Source organism: Mizuhopecten yessoensis, unplaced genomic scaffold (assembly GCF_002113885.1).
Source record: "Mizuhopecten yessoensis strain PY_sf001 unplaced genomic scaffold, ASM211388v2 scaffold8937, whole genome shotgun sequence".
NCBI classification, from domain to species: Eukaryota; Metazoa; Mollusca; class Bivalvia; order Pectinida; family Pectinidae; genus Mizuhopecten; species Mizuhopecten yessoensis.
Window position 1 is genome coordinate 818,463 of NW_018407797.1, and position 19,333 is coordinate 837,795.

General features: G+C 36.8%; 2 protein-coding genes across 2 annotated transcripts in view; both read right to left on the reverse strand.

Moving 5' to 3' along the window:
* Positions 1 to 3,890: 3,890 nt before the first annotated feature.
* The window catches only part of LOC110456901 (zinc finger protein 665-like), a 25,122-nt gene continuing 9,679 nt past the window's right edge, over positions 3,891 to 19,333 (reverse strand). The window contains exons 3-5 of the mRNA XM_021507942.1: positions 18,626 to 19,137; positions 6,467 to 6,764; positions 3,891 to 5,091 (exon numbers count right to left, since the gene is read on the reverse strand). Coding sequence (XP_021363617.1) covers positions 4,886 to 5,091; positions 6,467 to 6,764; positions 18,626 to 19,137 — 1,016 coding nt within the window. The 3' untranslated portion in view covers positions 3,891 to 4,885. The remainder of the gene's footprint in view (positions 5,092 to 6,466; positions 6,765 to 18,625; positions 19,138 to 19,333) is intronic.
* On the reverse strand, positions 5,091 to 12,791 carry LOC110456885 (zinc finger protein 436-like). Its single transcript, XM_021507920.1, has 2 exons — positions 12,702 to 12,791; positions 5,091 to 7,074 (listed from the first exon to the last, which is right to left on the reverse strand). Exon 2 carries the CDS (start codon positions 6,900 to 6,902, stop codon positions 5,142 to 5,144), a length of 1,761 nt encoding a protein of 586 aa, XP_021363595.1. The 5' UTR covers positions 6,903 to 7,074; positions 12,702 to 12,791; the 3' UTR covers positions 5,091 to 5,141.

Here is a 19,333-nt window from a genome sequence, read left to right on the forward strand (position 1 = left end):
ATTGTTCATCTTATAGTTGGTTTCTTTTGTGGATGTTCTATGATTTTATCTTCAAGATTCTGAGGTCTAAGTCCTGACAAAGTTTAAACATGTTGTGGTTATGTTCCTACAGCCTAATCCTTTTTTTCTTGTTCTGTCCTCCGATATATATTATCACAAGCAGTTTTTATAAAAAAAAATATCAACTGCATCTATTGCGTACCAAACTATTTTGTGTTTCTTAGTTCATCTAAGTTGTTTTCTCTTTCTTGGTAGTAACATCTCCGCTTCCTCGACCTAAGATGTTAACATGTCGAAATTGATTCATTGTTCATTAGGTTGCTCTAATCCACCTTTTCCGTGATATAACTGTCGACTGCTGACGTTCAAATGAAGCGTTGCGAGTGATGCAGGTTAATGAAGACTGGGCAAGCTTTAATGGTCGCCTTTGTGATCGTGCTGGCCATTCTATTACCGTGATCATTCCATTTCTTTGTGTGAAAAGATCATTATGTTATTACATTGCTCATTTACCCCTGCAGGTGGGTGATCGGGAAAAGAATGCACCTGCTGTTATCCACAGCATGTATCGTTTAATTCAGCAATATAATTAAATCATACCATTTTACTGATCCCGGTAATATTATAAATCATGTAAATCTAATAGCGCACGTATCTCATTTGACCCCAAGCACCGACAGAGGATCAGAGAACAGAATACGCCGTGCCCATCACAGCAGTTAACCCTTGGGGTGCCTCAAGGCAAAACCAAACTAACCAGTCACTTATCCCTTTCGTTTGCATAAACCACTGTATAATTATAAAAAACACAAAGTAAACTCTCTCCGATACATGTCCATTAACATATTAAACTAAGTTCATCTGTGTTCAAACTCACACAATGATACTAGCGAGGTTAATAGTTTTAGATATTTATTCATAACATAAACAGCGCTAGCATTTCTGTCGATTTTATTTCAGCTTAACCGGCCGCTATCCGGAAGAAAACATGCACCGTACTGACTGCTAGGGCAGTTATTTTCTGCTTTGAATACTTCCCACTTGCAATAATGATTCCGTAACGTACCCCTTGCGCTATCTTTTTACCATTTGGCAACTATTCGCTTCGTAGCTGACACGGTACAACACTTTTGTTTGGCTTACTTCACACGGCCAGTCATTTTGTTTACAAAGAAATGGTGTGCTATGCGCATGCGCTAGTAGAGGGAAATCCCTGAACAAAACGTTGGTCAGACAGGTAGAAATACCGATGATTATCTTAGATTTAATCATTTTTATGAATCTATTTCAGCCAAATCCGATCGGCATTTTCCATAAGGAGTCTCACTTGATATGTTTATGTAGTATTTGGAAAAAAGACAAAAAAAAAAGTTACTTCAGCGTGATGCCCCTTTAAAAATACGTTTTATAAGCCATGCATCTGTGAACCTGCAATCCGTCTTGTTCTTCAGTGTCATATTTCTTGATTTCTTTTATCGTACATTTTTTATATAAGGAAAATATGTTGAAAAATAAGGACCTTGACAGCGTGCGCCTGACGTCATAACTTCCTGCCAGAACCACTTAATTGGCCTATTTTGTATACACATGTTGTAATATTGTATTTATCTTCTGATCATTCACTAACAAATGCTCTGCTGTTCTGAAGGCAGCTATAATATACATGTGAATTTGTTCGCAATGTTACCGTCAGGAAACATGAGGGGAAATAATTTAGAAATGTCAAAGAACTGTTTTACTGTTTGCAAATCAAGAGTCAAAAGTGTTTCAGCACGTACATGTTGAGTATTAGCAGGTTTTACACACTCTGTCGGTTGAGCTATATAGCTGCAAAGTCCTACCTGCTTTTTTTTAGCTATTTTCATGAAATGCAACCTCAATAGATGTTTTATGCGACTTTGCTGCAATTTAATGAAAATTCAAATCTGAAATCAAAAAATAGCACAATGCAGCTATAATTTAAATATGGATATAGCTATATAGCTCAACCGACAGAGTGTACTGGACCTAATTATTAAGAGCGACAAAATCACTTTGTCACCAGCAGCACGAGCATTAGCTGAAACCGAGAAACGTACTTAAAGCATTCGCTGTAGTTTCGGGGGTTTTCGTAGGCTGAGTATTAGCGTGTTCCTTTAAAAAAAAAACAAATCTGGGCTCGAATCGCTTGCCCACAGAATGGTTTGTTTGTAGCAGTAATGCATGCTCCCCCATCTTGCCTAGGTTGCGAACGATACATTTTGCCACGTCCTTGACGCCTTTAAATTCTCTGGTCGGTCTGGCGAACCATTGATCGCAAGCCACTTCCGATTAAATGCACACTTTCCCTATTCTGACCGTACTGTTCGTTCAGAATGCGGCTCGTCCAATTGTTTTTTCCTAATCTTTATCGCGAAGAAGCTTCAAATTTAAAGTATGTACACCGAAGGTATCAAACGTAATAATGACCCGGAATAGTATCAGTAGTATTGGAAACAGAAGCCGGTAGATGATTTCCGGAATATTATACCCCCTCACATTTTTGTTTGTTTTTATTTTGTTTTATACATTTTACGACCATTTATTCATTTCACGACCGTTTATTTTTTAAATATCTTTAAATCTTATGCACAAAGTGGCATCATAACCTTGATATAACAGTGTTTTCATTAGTTTTTAGGGTTTGTCAAGACAGTTACTGATTTTTAAGGTTTTTAAAGGCTTTTTACATAGTTTTTATTTAATTTTTTTATTTTGACATCTTTTTCAATGATAATTAAAATGTGTGCGAACCATGTTTTCAAATATATTGATCAAAGTAATATTTCAAGTTTAAGGTTATATCTCGATACATGAGATAGAGACTTCAAATTTGGTCAAGTGAAAGTCAAGGTCAAAACTATATCAGGTCAAGGTCATATTTCAAGATTTAAGGTCGTATATACTACAGAAGTACTTGTCCTCCTTGAAAGGGACTGTGTTGGCAATACACATCTTGTTCATATGTACAATTGTAACTCATTCATATACAATCTGTTCTAAAAATAGCACCATTCCAGCAGCATGTCTTTATATTCCCAACTCTGTAGACTAAAAAGTAAGAAAGAAACATGATCTCATATTCCTATCAAATATTTACAATACAAATGACTTTATAATTTTAGTGTTTCAAAAACTATTAAATGACAGATTTTCAGGATATATTCAAAATAATTGCCAGTTTACCCTGTTAGAAAATGCAAAATTTGCCAAATTTTGTCATTTTTTTCCTGTTTTGGTAGATTTACCAAAATCAAAACTCAAATTTATCATTTTGCATTTGAAAAATATGTCTTCTGTCCTAACTTTCGAAAAATGTGTTTGAAAATTTTGAAAAATAAATTTTATACAGTTGAAAATGACTTTGTTGTGAATATTGAAAATTTTGTGACAAGGGAGATAACTAAAATTGAATTACCTCCCTTATATATCAAGAAAGTGACCATAATATTATAATATGTTACAGAGGACAACTAAATGTATGTATGTGGAAAAAATGAAAAATATTAATTGACTAGATTTTTTTACAAATAACACCCTGTTCCTCCTTAAAGAACTTACAACTGTTTTGTGAGTGATTCTATTATATGCTGTAGTTCATGATTAAAAGCGCCAATCACTTGTCGACACCGGCATTGTTTTGTGTCGTATGGGATGCGCGCGCATACCTTGATATACTCGTTTGAAATGTCCAGCCACGTTTCGACAAGTTCAATTTCTTCAGCAAAATCTGTTTCACAGAAAGCACATATACACATGTGTCCTGATTTCTTAGAAAATTACTATATTCATATGGCTGGTCTCCAATTCAGTGTCGTTTGTCTTGTTTTATAGCCAAATACATACTGTTTCACCTATCAAAGCAGTACTTTAAAATAATTTCAATCTCAATAAATTTGCTATATTTTCCCAATTTATGTAGGAACATGCTGTAACTGGTTATTAATTAGATGGCGATGATAAAACATTTACCACGGATATCACACTGTTCCCTTCCTATAGGTAAAACTTATAAGAACCATTACAAGTTGATAAACAGATCTAAATATCGTATTCTTATCATTTTTTTTCCTGATGTTTTATATCTATATATGTATATGGAAATTCTCAGGAACAAATAACCTTGAGAACGCACCCTGACAACACATATCACGCATACATTAGTATGTTTTACGGCATGATGTCTCTCTAGGTGTATTTTATTACAAAATATCTTACAACATTTATCACACTTGTATCGGCTCTCTACTCTATGACCTTTGACATTTTACAACAGTGTATCGTTTACCCCGTACACCTTACAACATATACCACACTTAAAAGGCCTTTCCCCCTTTTCATGTTTTTTTTCTTTTTTAAATGTGTTGATAACTCACGCATCCCAGAACAGTGTTCGTTACAAACACCAAACGTGTATCGTGTCTTTCCTACACATGAAGTCCAAATATGGTTCTGTAGTAAATCAGTCCGAGTAAAAATCTTACCACAGCCTTCACACTTACACTGCTCACCTCTCTTATGTGTTCGATGGTGTATCTGCAAGTCTATGGCGAGTGGAAATGGTTTGTTGAATGTGATCCAATGCGTGCCTAAATTAGCTAAGCAGAGTCGATGGAGTTTTCATCACACTTTCCCGCGTTGGATTCCGCGTCTATATGCGTCTTGATGTGTGCTTTGAGTCCAGTTTGGTCACTAAATTCTTTATAACAAAAATTACAATGTTCCATATATGTTACCAAGTCTAAGTTTGTCCTGTCATTTAACCCTTTGCTGGATACCTCTCGGAGTTCCGTGTTTGGTTTCATCCTAATGTTTTTTGACATGTCTTAGAAGATAAACTTTCGCCAAATATTCTTTACCACAGATATCACATGTGTATGGTTCCACTTTTGCGTGTTTTGCTGTGTGAGATTAGATTACATTTATATGAAATATCTTTACCACAGATATTACACTGATATGGTTTTACTTCTCTATGTGTTTTGCTGTGTGGAAGAAGATTACATTTCTGCGAAAACACCTTACCACAGATATCACACTGATATGGTTTTACCTCTCTATGTGTTTTAGAAGATTACATTTCTGCGAAAACACCTTACCGCAGATATCACACTGATATGGTTTCACACATGCATCACTGAATTTTTCTCTTTGTTGGGTACCTCTCCGAGTTCCGTGTTTGGTTTTTCATCTTTATGTTTTTTGACATGTGTTAGAAGATAATTTTTCCCCAAATATTCTTTACTACAGATACCACATTTAAATGGTTTCACTCTTGTATGTGTTTTGCTGTGTGTAATTAGATTAGATTTCTGCGAAAACACCTTACCGCAGATTTTACACTGATGTGGTTTCACACCTGCATGTATTCTGACATGTACAACAAGATTGCTTTTCCGAGAAAACTCCTTACCACAGATATCACATTTGTATTGTTTTACTTCTGTTTGTGTTTGGCTGTGTGTATGTAAATCATCTCTCTGTGAAAACTCCTTACCACAGATATCATGTGTGTATAGTTTCACTTCTGTATGTTTTTTGCTGTGTTTAAGAAGATTAACTTTCTGCGAAAACTCTTTTCCACAGATATCACAATCATATTGTTTCACTCCTGTATGTAATGTTTTATGCGTAAGCAGATTACTTTTCTGCGAAAATTCCTTGCCACAGATATCACAATGATACGGTTTCACGCCTGTATGTGTTCTGACATGTGTTGACAAGTGACAGCTCTGTGCAAACTCCATACCACAGATACCACACTGGTATGACCTTTTCCTCCTGTGTGTCCGTAAATGTGCAGATAGTTCTAACATCTTTGAAAAGTGTTCACCACAAATATCGCACACATATGGCGTCAGTCCTATACATGAAGTCTTCGCATGCTTTTGATGAAAAGTAGCCTGAACAAAATCCTTGCCACAACCGTCATGCGTCAAGATGTGGTTTTGCAAATCGCTTAAGAGTGGAAACTCTACGTCACAGACAACACACTTGTATGACATGATTTCTTGTCGTTTCAAATTATTTTGTGGCACAGATGTTGAATCCCAACCCTGACTAGACACATCATATGTTGGTGACTGCCCAGCTTTATGTGTCTGAAGATGTCTTTGTAGGCTTAGTCCAAGCTTAAATTCCTTACCACAGTACTTACACACGTTCTGCTTCTTCTGTGAACTTAACTTATGCTTTTTGAGGTGTTTCATTAGGCATGGAACGGAACTACATTTTTTACCACAGACATCACATGTGACTGTTATCTCTCCTGTATGCGTCGCAATGTGTGTTTGCATATCACTTATTCTTCTAAACCCTTGGTCACAGATTTTGCACCTGAAATTGTCTATATTTTTCATTGTATCTGTCTCATTCTGTTCCTTTAGCAAGGAGAATGTACTTGGCTCTACATCACTTGCATTACCTGAATTCATCATTATTTCCTCACCTTCATTTTTCTCGCTATGTTCCTCTTGCTGAGAGGAGTAACGGAATTCCTTATGATTTATATCACTTTTTTGCGTGTTTAGTTTCTTGTCTATGTGTGTCCTAATGTGTACCTTTAGCTGAGAGAAGTCGGTGAACGTTCTATAGCAGACATCACATGATTCCATGTCTGGTTTCTCCTCTCTATGTGTCTTGATGTGTTCCTTTAGCTGAGAGAAGTCAATAAAGTCATTTCCACATAAATCACAGGTTTCTATGTTTTGTTTCTCCCCTGTGTGTGTCTGCATATGTTCCTTGAGCTGAGAGGAATCACTTAAATTCATACCACATATATCACATGCTTCCATGCTTTGTACAATGCTTATATGCGTCTTAAAATGTTCCTTTAGCAGGGCAGTGTTATTAAACTCTTTATCGCAGAAATCACACGCTTCCATATTGTCTTGAAAATAATTTGTCTGAGTTTTCCTTTATTCAAGAAGGTGCTACATAGCAATTTCCATCAGTGTAGTTTTCTCCTCACAAAATTTAATTGCAAATATACCAATATCGCATCTTGATCTAATGAAGTGAAGCAAACGATTCTTTCTTCTCATCTCACGGAAAGAACTGAAACACACACAAAAGAAGAAGAAAAACGTTAGAGTCAATATTTAGTTATCTCAATAGTTTAAAAGTTATGGCCCAAAAATTAAGTTCTTTGGATTTTGGCCAGACCTAAGGATTAATATCAATATCATTATTGTGTTTGTCTCTTGATACCCCACAATGAAATGTATGGTAATGGGATCGGGATCTCAACTGTTTAAAAAAGTTATAGCTGAGGAATGAATTTCTAAGGGGTGGGGCCAGACTCATCAGTCAATTATCAATATCATGACAGTGTTTATCTCTTTATGTCTTTTACATAGAGATACAAACCGATTCAAAGTTATGGCCTAGAAATTAAGTTCCAATAGCTAGGGATGGAGCCAAACCCCAGGGACAATTTTGCGAAAGATAACCGGCAATAATATATATGGTAATGAGGTGGAGATCCCAACTGTTTGAAAGTTATGGCTCAGAAACCAAGTCCATAGGAGTGGGGCCAGACCCTATAGTCAATTATTTTGTTATGATTGTGTTTGTCACTTGATGCTGAGCAATTTTTTTACATTGTTATAGGGTGTGGATCTCAATAATGTACAAGTTAAAATTTTGTTTTGGTCCCTCAGATCAAGGGTCAGCTCTTCAAATGATAAAATTTTGAATCCTCAACCAACGAAGAATTATCAAAACTAAATCCGGTTGATACACATCACTTTGTTCGAGAAAAGAAGTCACTTTAAGCATATTGGCCGCATTCCTCAGCCCCTAGGGGGCAATGCCTTCCATTTATACAAAATTGAGACCCTTTTGTCCTATTTAAGATTCAAATCAATTCGTTCATACAGAAGAAGAAGGATTTTAAACATGTATCCATATGTTCTCCCTAAAGGACCCCAACCCTCTGCCGTCCAGGAGAACCAAATGTACACCCTCCATTTATTAAAAAAATGAATTCTCATTGCCCAACAATATCCTAGACAAAATTTGGTTAAAAATCATCCTTTTGTACAGAAGGAGAAGAATGTTTTAAATATATATTCCTAAATTTCCCCAATAACAGGGTTGCCAACTCCCACGGCGTGAGACAAAATCTCACGCATTCGTCACGCTGAGACGACCTACTCACGCATAATCATGTCTCACGCGACGTGAGCCATAAATCTCACGCNACTTCCATTTACACCAAATTTGGTCCAAATTCCTCCATTCATAAAAGAGAAGAAGGCTTTAAAACATTAACCCCTATGTTCTCCCTAAAGGGCCTCAACCCTCTGCCTCAATGAAAATCACACCCTCCGTTTATACAAAAGTGAATTCCCCTTGCCCAAGCTTTAGGATGTCCAAGACAAAATTTCATAAACTCCCTCAATTTGTTCAGAAGGAATTAAATTGTAAAAGGTTTATCTCATATCTCAACTTCCCCTATGCCTCCGGGGGGGGGGGGGGGCACATCTTCCATTTATACGAAATTGGGCCCTCTTTGCCGAAGGATGCTCGAATCTCTCCTTTCATACAGAAGGAGGATTCTAAACATGTTTCCCTATATTCTTCTTAATGGGCCACGCCCCTCTGTTCCCAGTCACACCCTCAGTTTACACAAAATTGAATTCAATGTTAAAGGAAACGATGGACTGCGGGCGACTGGCGCTGCACCACGCCATAAGCTCACAAGCCCTTTTGGCAGGTGAGCTAAAAATGGTCAGCAGAATATCTATTGCCAAGGCAAACAATTTCTAAACCAAAACTGCTGTAAATGTTTTGCATACTGTCTTAATTTTATAGTATACTCTTGGCTTACCATATTTAAATATATTTTTTCAACTCTTTCCAACGACATTGTATGTCCTAGATTACGGGTAATTTACATATTAATTTTGCAATTGTGTTAAGCATTTGAAACAGACTTTTAACAGAATTCCCAGTAAGAGGTTGGTACAAAAAGTCAATCATTTTGTAGTTATGGAAGCTTTGAAATTCTACCAATGGGAGTAGAATCTACAATAGTACAACAATGTGTTCAACTTAAATCTACTTGCTATTGCCTCACAAATGTACAGGGCGCTTTTCTGATCATGGTGAGTACTGTGTAATCAAAAAGATTTGCTTCTCCTTCCAAAATAACCCTCAAATCAGTGCCTCTGGGCAACAGATTTCATGTTCTCATGTGGTCATTGACATGTTTTCCCCCTAAAAACAATAATTCCGTACAAAGATGTTAATTTAATTGCCAACTTAATATCTGCAGGTATCTTAGTACTTGTACTAATACCAAGTTTCATTTGGCCCGGCCAGGTATCAAATTGAACCCGGGCCTTACAGTGAAGCAAGTCTAGTGTGAACCACACCAGAATGATTTTTGCATCACCTGCCTTCACATGGGTTCACATCCATACACAGGTTTGTAATGTAAACAGGTTCTGTTGATCCACCTAAAATGGTGTACAATTATCAAGTTTACGTAGCAAAGGCAATAGAAACGACTTCGGGCATTATGGCTCATTTCAGGCCTCATAAAAAAAAGTGAAAATTCAACTCAAATTTATGTACTAGATTTTTTTCAATGTGTATGAATTTTTTTAGATGCCCTACCAGAGCAACAAAAGTGCATTGCTATGTAGAAATAGTCAAAATATGGTGTTTTTGGATAGTAAGCAAGCAGAAATGAAAGCCTCCTCATGTGACAAAAGTTTCTTTCTTGGAATGAACACTGTTATGAAAATGTTTAAGTGTGTCAAATATTTATTTGTTTTGTGCATGCAAAGGCTTTCGAAAATTGAAGAGGCTTTAATTTTGCTTCAAAATGGACAATTGTCAATATAAATAGCACACAACCGACAATAATGATGTGTGTTGTTATGCCTTACTCCTGTACCAATAGTCGAATGAATTTGAAATTTCATATTTGCATACTTCATTTAATCTAGATTATGAACATAAAAACTAATTCTAAATCGTTGATGAGGCCAGAAAAGACCCTTAACTGGTCAAATTTTTGGTAGCAAGGGCAACTGAAATTTGAATTGACTGCCATGATGAAAACTTAGTCTCTCTTACGATATAGGTCAGACTTCTATATATGGGTGTCATGACCAAATATGGAAATTGTAGTAAACGTGGGGGCATTAGTAGTAATATACGGTAAACCTCCCGCCAGTTTGAATAGGCAGATAGTTCAAACACACTTTTTGAACAATAAAAATAATAATTTTCTCTCTAATGAAAGATTGAACCCTGCCTACACACGCTTCAGATTATTCGAATACACAATTGAGTACTGAAATAACGTAGTTATTGATCAAGGTTGGCTATTGGCGATGCAGTAATAGCCCTGCGTAACTCGCTTAAACTGATCTATTTTCACTTCGACAGAGTTTAACTATACTCAATAACGGGTAGTACTCATGTGCAACACTTGTTGTCATCGATGTCGGACAATTTGTTCATAAATAAGCCACCTGTCACCAATGATTGAGCTTCTTTCTTGTAAACGATTTCAATTTGATTATATAATCGCGACCTGGCCACCGATCCCTGATTTATTACTTAATTGATGTATAACCCATATATATGCAGGCGCGGATTTAGGGGGGGGGGGCACACCCGGCCCCGGCCCCGGCCCCCCGGCCCCGCCCCCCTTTTTGGCGGCGGACTGACCTTTTCCGGGCCGGCCCGAAATGGTCTGATCTGCCGGGAATGGGAACATATTAACATTTTAAAATGCATCAAATAATGCACGGAGCTTGTATAAAAAAAATCTCACATCCCATACGGCACCCTAGCAAATATTGTGGGTTTCCGTTATCTGATATTTTTACTATATTCTCTTTATTAAAACAATATTTGTTGGCATCGCTACGCTCATCTACTTTGTATCTTGACCCTTAAGTGTGTTTTTTATTTTACCACCTCCGCAAAACCCCAAGTTGCAACTTGCAACGCTCGACGGAAATATAAGTTGCATAATTATATTATTGACCGATCGTTATAGATGATCTGAAAATTAATACTTTTTATTGTAACCTTCCTAACCGCCCGGGCGATATTAATCATATCATTATACAAGAACGATAAAGGTTTTTTTCGGCTGACAATATTATGTATAATCGACTAAACATATCCATTCAATTTTTTTGGTATTATCTATACAAGTTAAAGGAAACGCTTTTCATCTGATGGAAGCTGTAAACCTAACAATGCATTATAGAACTGATACAGCGTTTCGTGGATATATTTCACAGGCAATGCAACGCGGACATCAAAAGGGGCCGAACCCTTGTTTTTAAAACAAATACATTGTCCGTCGACACTCACAGTGATCAATAGTAAAACTAAATTGAAATATACTTTTACAAATTCGAAATTATTTACATCTGGTATCAGGGCTTTCTAACTGTTGTATGGCTGTAGAAACAAGTGAAGTGGATATTCTATCCACAAATCTAATTACTGCCGACGTGCTTGATATTGACAAAACCCTATGGAAAGCCCTGAAAGCTACAGGGAATGGCGATTGTCTTTACAACATTTTAATGAAAGGTTAGTAGTTGTATTCCTTTTATGCTGAGGTATTCTCATACTATCCCCCCCCCATGGCAATTTTAAGAATGAAAATTTGTTTTTAAAACCGAATATTGTTTTCATATATGCGAAACTAGGTTATACTATGTGTTGAGTGACTTAACTTTTCTGGTCCCCACTTTTTAATCTGATCAAGAAATATTTTTCTCTTACGGGAGGGGGAATACCCACTCCCATACCCTCCCCCTCCTCGCGCTACGCGCTCGGGGTGATGCCTTCGGCAGCACATGTACACCGTTGACTATTGAGAAAAATTTCTCGGACCCACCTTTTAGGAAATCCTGGATCCGCCCCTGTATATGTGCCAAAACAAAAATGTTTGGCCATGTGGTCTATTGAACTATTAATCCGCAATTGCAGTTTCAATCCACCCTCCGCATTATATTACGTTACAATTGAACTTCCGTCACTACTACTGTTTGCCGTGATTGTGAGAGTTTTGCCTGTTCGCAGGAGAAAATAATCATAGGTCTATGGTTTTACGCATCTATATACCAGTTAAATATGTTACAGACGTTTTACTTTGATTTTGTACATTCCCATAACCACAATCATCTACTTTTGAGGCCTCTCCACAGCTAGTTAAAGAGAAATTAAGCTCCGCATGACCTAGGTATATAAATAAACTTAAAATTGTTTGTCATTTCGTAGCATTCAGGTTGGTTGCAGAGATAGGATAGGCATGTAATAAGTCGGGTGAGCTATTTTTATGCAGACATTTAGCTTAAATGCCTTATTATCGACTATATTACCTAATATTAGGCTAATAAACAATTGTCTATTAATAGACAATGTACATTTATGTACAAGTTCAATATATTTCAATTACACAAACAAATTCTGATTTTTAATAAGAGTCTTTTGAATATGACTTACCATTGTTGAAATTTAGGGTAACTATAACATATTTTAGGGGGCTCGTTGAAACTTAAAGGATCAGAAACTGGTCACCCCATCGCGATGCTATACGTACGTAGGCCTAATTGGAACCCTAGTTTACTGTTAACACAAAACAAAACACACATGCTCAATAATACTGTATATGCCATGTCATTAAAGTAGTAACTTACACTTTCCTCTCCCCTCTAACACAGCATTCGCCCAAAGAGCAGTGCACGGTTGTTCTGCATTCAATGTGACGCCAATGCGACGTCCATACGGATCACGGATCGACAGAGCATAAACTGAGTGAAGGGCGTAGTTAACTGATCATCATGAGTGGCGTACTAGACAGCTACACTAGTACTGTCTCTCACTGGGACCGGGGCTGAGCAGGACCGTCAAGATAGGATAACTCGTCCGGACTTCGAGCATGATTATCTTATAACTATCGTCGATACATTGTATAGCGTATACGGTCCTCGGTGGGGACATCATCATGATCATCAGGAAATAACGTAACGTTAGATGTTTATCATATATACACATTTATAAACTAAAGGAAGATAACAGTGTTTATGGTCATTAAAATGGTCGTATTAATTGAGGAAATAGAACCCCAACTTATAAGAATGGTTATATGCCGTATAGTCTATAACTATAGCTAATAGCGCTAGCATATACGGTCCTGATCAGGAAATTAAATGTAAATTATTGAGATAGGTATTTGTCAAGTACAAAAAGATAGCAATGCGAACGGTACAGAGAAGCATCATGACGATTTTTAAATCGAAAATACATTACATCAAAGACTGAATACTTTATATATCTAAGTTACATCTTATAACGTACACGGTCTTGGGCGTGGACATCATCATCAGGAAAAAAACTCCCCCTTAGGTGTTCAGAGTAATTTTACATGTTTTAGGGGTTTGGATCGACTTTCGGTAAAAATGACACCCCCAATGATCATCTATACAATATCATTGGGGTGTAATTTTTACCGAAAGCTGACCTAAACCCCTAAAACATGTAAAATTACTCTGAACACATTAGTTCAAGTCAAAATATAGCTGTTACAAATTACCAGGTCCATGTGCTCTGAACCAGAGACGTATATACTACATATGTCTCTGTCTGGACTGTGTGTATTACTGTAATATGACGTCCGTGGGGAGAGCCTGTCCAGTGTAGGTAGATGTAAGTGATCGTATAGTTATTTCGGTTTTCCCTGAAACTACCGACAAACTGACCCGCGGCATTCCCCAAGAACGTCCCGCTGCGTCCGTCTGTACAGTCAGACACATACAGTAATTGATTGGCACATGTACCGATATATAACTTATGCTAACAAAAATAATTTAAAAAAATAAGATAGTTACAAGCGTATCCCGTTTGGAATAGGTAAAATCTAATACAAACGATACATTTTAACCAATTGAATTTTATTAAAATCTGTTTGCTTCTTGCAGAAGAGGGCTGGTGGTGGTTGGACCAGTCCCTGGCTACCAAACTCTCTTACTGCATAAAGTAATAGTAATTGACATTATGACACAACATAAAAAAATGGAAGGTAAAAAGAGTTTAAGTCAGAAGAAGACTCTATAATGCCATTGAATAATTCAATTGACAATTTTTTAACAAGTTTTGCTAGGCCTACTTGCAGAAGATGCCGGCTGGTGGTTGGGCCAATCCCTACACCGACCATATAAAGTAACAATATAGTATAATTTAATAACAGTGTTTATGATGATACCCATCTGGACCTGGGTTGGTCTGCAGGGCGAGTCCGGTGCAGTTTGACGTACTGACAAACTGGGCCCAACGCGCTCCTGTTACACTTATATTATTTATATTTAATTATTTATTTTCTTCAAAAAAATACTAATGCTACGTAACGCATATATACCTAAGTAAACCGAAATATACATTCGCCAGGGAGCAAATCGATCCGGTAGCACTATTTACCCCCAAAGACCCTCAAAACACCCGAAGTTGGCCGATGTTGTCAAGTCATTTCGGCCTTAGTGTAAGTCGGTCTTCCCGGAAGTACTTGAAATAGGGCCGAGTTGTCCAATTATCGTGTAGTCAATCCGTAATCCGCGTAGCCCATCGTTTGTGTCAGCACTAAGTATAACTTCAGGGGTTCGATTTCTCGAAATGGGAATGGCCAGCGGGGTTTCGCGCGCACAGCGTTAAGCTTAAATAAAGGGCATGTCTCAGATAAACATGGATAGTGGGATCAACCTGCACAACACACCTACATATATACATATTTATAAACCACATTTTGTTTAGAAGACTGATTTAAAAAACTGTTTTTCCCAGATTTGGGACTTGTGAAAACCATTGTTACCACATCCAGGGATGTGTAGTGTGTCTGCCACATCAGAAATTGATTTTTAACCCAAAATTTGACCCCCGCAAGTAGATGTTTTTTTCTTAAAACCTGTCTGAAGTTAAATATCAACTACCCGGTCACAGAAATACTCGCGTTGTAGCATAGGTAATTCCGGTGGATTTTTCACAATATTTACACATGTGCTGAGTACAAAAATAGACTAGCTTTTGTTGTGTAAGCTTAGACACAGATTTGTAAATGCCCAAAACTGTAGTCTCAAACCAAATTCGAAATTATTATTTTTGAAAAACTTCAGCATGTATATGCCAATTTTAGTGCTGATTGTTTTGAAAAAAATTGATACATGTAATATTACAGGGGTTATTCATTGTATAAAAATATCAACCATCAGGCCATCGTACGCTACTGTACACTACTATCTAAACACGAAGTGTAAAGCGACTTTTTGCAAAGAAACAAAATCTGATTTATACAGTTAATGTCATTGCCTAACTTTATGCAAGTGTAACAGGAGAGGAAAAATGCATGGCCAGACCAGGGTTCGAACCCAGGACATTCCGAACTCTAGGCGGACGCTCTACCCAGTCCATTTCCGCTACACAAGATTTCAGTTCGATCTCACGAATGAAAAATATTGAAGGTTTTCGCGCGCCCAGCAATTCGTTAAACGGTATTTTTCTCTTGCCATTGCGTTATCATGTGCAAAAAGTTGGTTGTTTTATACTGAAAGCAATACAAGGGAAGTAACTCGTATTACGTGTAGAACACCAGACCAAGGTTCCGAAGATTTTCTGCAGAGGTTATTTTATTAATATTATCATTTATATATGTGACAGAGTTATAGCGATTTCATAAGTTATAGAAACATTTTAATGACATTTCAATACCTTCATAACTTATTCAGTATAAACTAATAAAAAGTCTAATATTATTTATTTTCCTTATCATAAATACGTCTTCTAATGAATATAAATTAATTGGCCATGGGTAGACGTAATTTATTATCGATATGAACCAAAAAAAACCATTAGCCTAGGTTTGAATAAATCCATTGTACTCATGGCATTACCTGATACAATGTACCAGGAATCACAAGAGGAATCATCAACACCTGTAATTTCCACCAGGTGCAGATGATTTGAATGCTTAACATTTTAATAAAAGGAAACTTCAAAGTATCTTTCAAAGAAAATACAAAATTTGAACATGTATGGGTTTAACCAGAGACATTAAAAGCCAAAATACGTATAGTATATACGTCTCTGGTTTAACTTATCATTTTACAATGATACTTCGTCCAGTCAACCTATAAGGGGAAACAAATATACTATCAACAGCCAAGTATACATCACAGACTGTGTACTTTTATCACAGAATTTTCTATTTAATTCCATGCTTTTATTAGCCCACCATCACCAGCCGAATCTCCTGTCGTCCATGGTCCGTCATATGTCCATAAGCAATTCTTGTTGCTAATTCTCCGAAACTCACTTACTTGTGAGATTTTTCTCAAATTTGATATAGTGAATAGAGACCCCTTGGTCCGTAGTTGTGCACGACCAATATGGCCCACAGACGACCATCTTGGATTTTGACAGTAAATGTTTGTTATTGCTACTTCTCAGGAAGTACTAGGTGGATCTTTCTCAAATTTGATATGTTGGATCCCCTTGGCCCTTCATTGTTCATGTTCAATTTTTAAAACGTGCTCAAATAAACAAAATGGACATAAATCTAATGAAGATGGCACAAAGGTGGGCACAAAGATCCCTCTGGGATCTCATGTTTATTTCGATTTGGATTATCGTGCAGATATGCGATCTGTCTAGGACGGACGGTTCCCACTCAGTTAGCACAGTACTGAAGTAAGTCCTCCGATGACACCATTAATATGAATACCCAGCACAGTGGAGGACCATGCTGGTAGGATTTTTGTCTGGTTAATCAATGTCCAATGGCTTGATTGAATAGTATTCCCTGCGGTGCATTTGAACTTCATAGTTGAAATTATTTCATATTAACATTCATCATTTATTAGTAAAAATAAAAAAGAATAGCATGTTTCCATTCAATGTAGTGGCAATGTGATCTTTATATGAACATTCTGGTCATGAAGATTCACTCCCCAGGTGCATGTTGGGGGATATTTCTGAACGAGATAATATGCTGTGAAAAGGACCGTTGTATTTCTAGCATATTCCTGAACCAGTTTTATTGTGTTTTACACCATCTTATGAAGAGTTTTGTCTGTTATGTATTCCCATGGTGTTTTCTACAAGGTTAAGGTAATCCCTAGACAGACTTTTTTTAAATAGCAGAAATGTTTTTCAGATTTGAGGAACACAGCGTTTGAAATTAGCGGTAGACAGTCACCATGAAAAACATAGTATATCTATGGGAATTACTTACTCCCGGGACCAAGATAAAACTTCCATTATTAATAGTATATACTTGTTATTTGTTGTCTTGTTATTTAAAGACAGCACATCATCGATACATCGTAATGTAAAACTGAAGGACATAGTTAGGAGTTTGATACCAGTCCTGTTGAGCTCATCTTTAAAATCTGTCTAAATTTTTATTTTGAAAAAGTATTCACAAAGAAAGTATGCTGTAATTCTATAACTTGAGAACGAAGGAACTTGAAGAAAAGTTTATGAATCATGAGTGCAAGACACACATTATTAGGCGAATACATCCATACACATTGGTTAATAAATACAGAACAATATCTATGATGCTAATTGAACTGCCCGTATTCGTTCGTATGACACCGATTTTGAAATTTTGCCATAAAAAAACCCATGTAACAGGATTTGACTTCGACATTCTCCAAGTCCCACTGTCAGTGATTACCCTAGTGTTCCTGTGTTTAATACAATACTTTTAACTCAACTATTAAAACACCACGAGAACACTCAATGTAAAACATACAACTCTTCCTTTATTAGCAGAAAAACCCTGAAAAGCTTACCATTAAACATCTAGTCAACTGTTTAACCTAACGGGAACGAGCAATAAGCAACGCAGTGCTACTGTTGCTCAGGGTAAAAGATTAAGATTAATATTTATGTAGGAACATGATCTAACTGGTTTTTAATTAGATAGCGATGATAAAACTATTACCACGGATATCACACTGTTCCCTTCCTATAAGTAAAACTTCTAAATATCATATTCTTATCAATTTTTTTCCTGATGTTTTATATCTATATATGTATATGGAAATTCTCAAGAACAAATAACCTTGAGAACGCACCCTGACAATACATATCATGCATACATCAATATGTTTTACGGCATGATATCTCTCTAAATGTATTTTATTACAAAATATCTTACAACATGTATCCAATGCGTGCCTAAATTAGCTGAGCCGATGGAGTTTTCATCACACTTTCCCGCGTTGGATTCCGCATCTATATGCGTCTTGATGTTTGGTTACTGGATTCTTTAAAACAGAAACTACCCTCTCTGTGTTTTGCTGTGTGTAAGAAGATTACATTTCTGCGAAAACACCTTACCGCAGATATCACACTGATATGATTTTACCTCTCTGTGTTACACCTTACCACATAAAATGTATATCACACTGATATGGTTTTACCACTCTGTGTTACACCTTACCACAGATATCACACTGATATGGTTTTACCACTCTGTGTTACACTTCACCACAGATATCACACTGATATGGTTTTACCTCTCTGCGTTACACCTTACCACAGATATCACACCGATATGGTTTCACACATGCATCACTGAAGTCTGCTCTTTGTTGGATATCTCTCCGAGTTCCGTGTTTGGTTTTTTATCTTTATGTTTTTTGACATGTGTGAGAAGATAATTTTTCCCCGAATATACTTTACTACAGATACCACATTTAAATGGTTTCACTATTGTATGTGTTTTGCTGTGTGTAATTCGATTACATTTCTGCGAAAACACCTTACCACAGATTTTACACTGATGTTGTTTCACACCTGTATGCATTCTGACATGCACATCAAGTTTACTTTTCCGAGAAAACTCCTTACCACATATATCACATGTGTATGGTTTCTCTTCTGTATGTGTTTTGCTGTGTTTAAGAAGATTACCTTTCTGAGAAAATGCCTTACCATAGATATCACACCGATTTGGTTTCACACTTACATCACTGAAGTCTTGATCAGAAACATCGCACTTTCTTGAGTTCGGTTTCCTGCTTGAATATAGTCCGATATGTACCTTAAGGTGATCAGAGTCGAAGAACTTTTCATTACATCACATCAAATGTGTATGGTTTTAAATTTGTGTGTGTTCGGCTGTGTGTATGAAAATCATCTCTCTGTGAAAACTCCTTACCACAGATATCACATGTGTATGGTTTTAAATCTGTGTGCGTTTGGCTGTGTGTATGGAAATCATCTCTCTGTGAAAACTCCTTACCACAGATATCACATGTGTATGGTTTTAAAT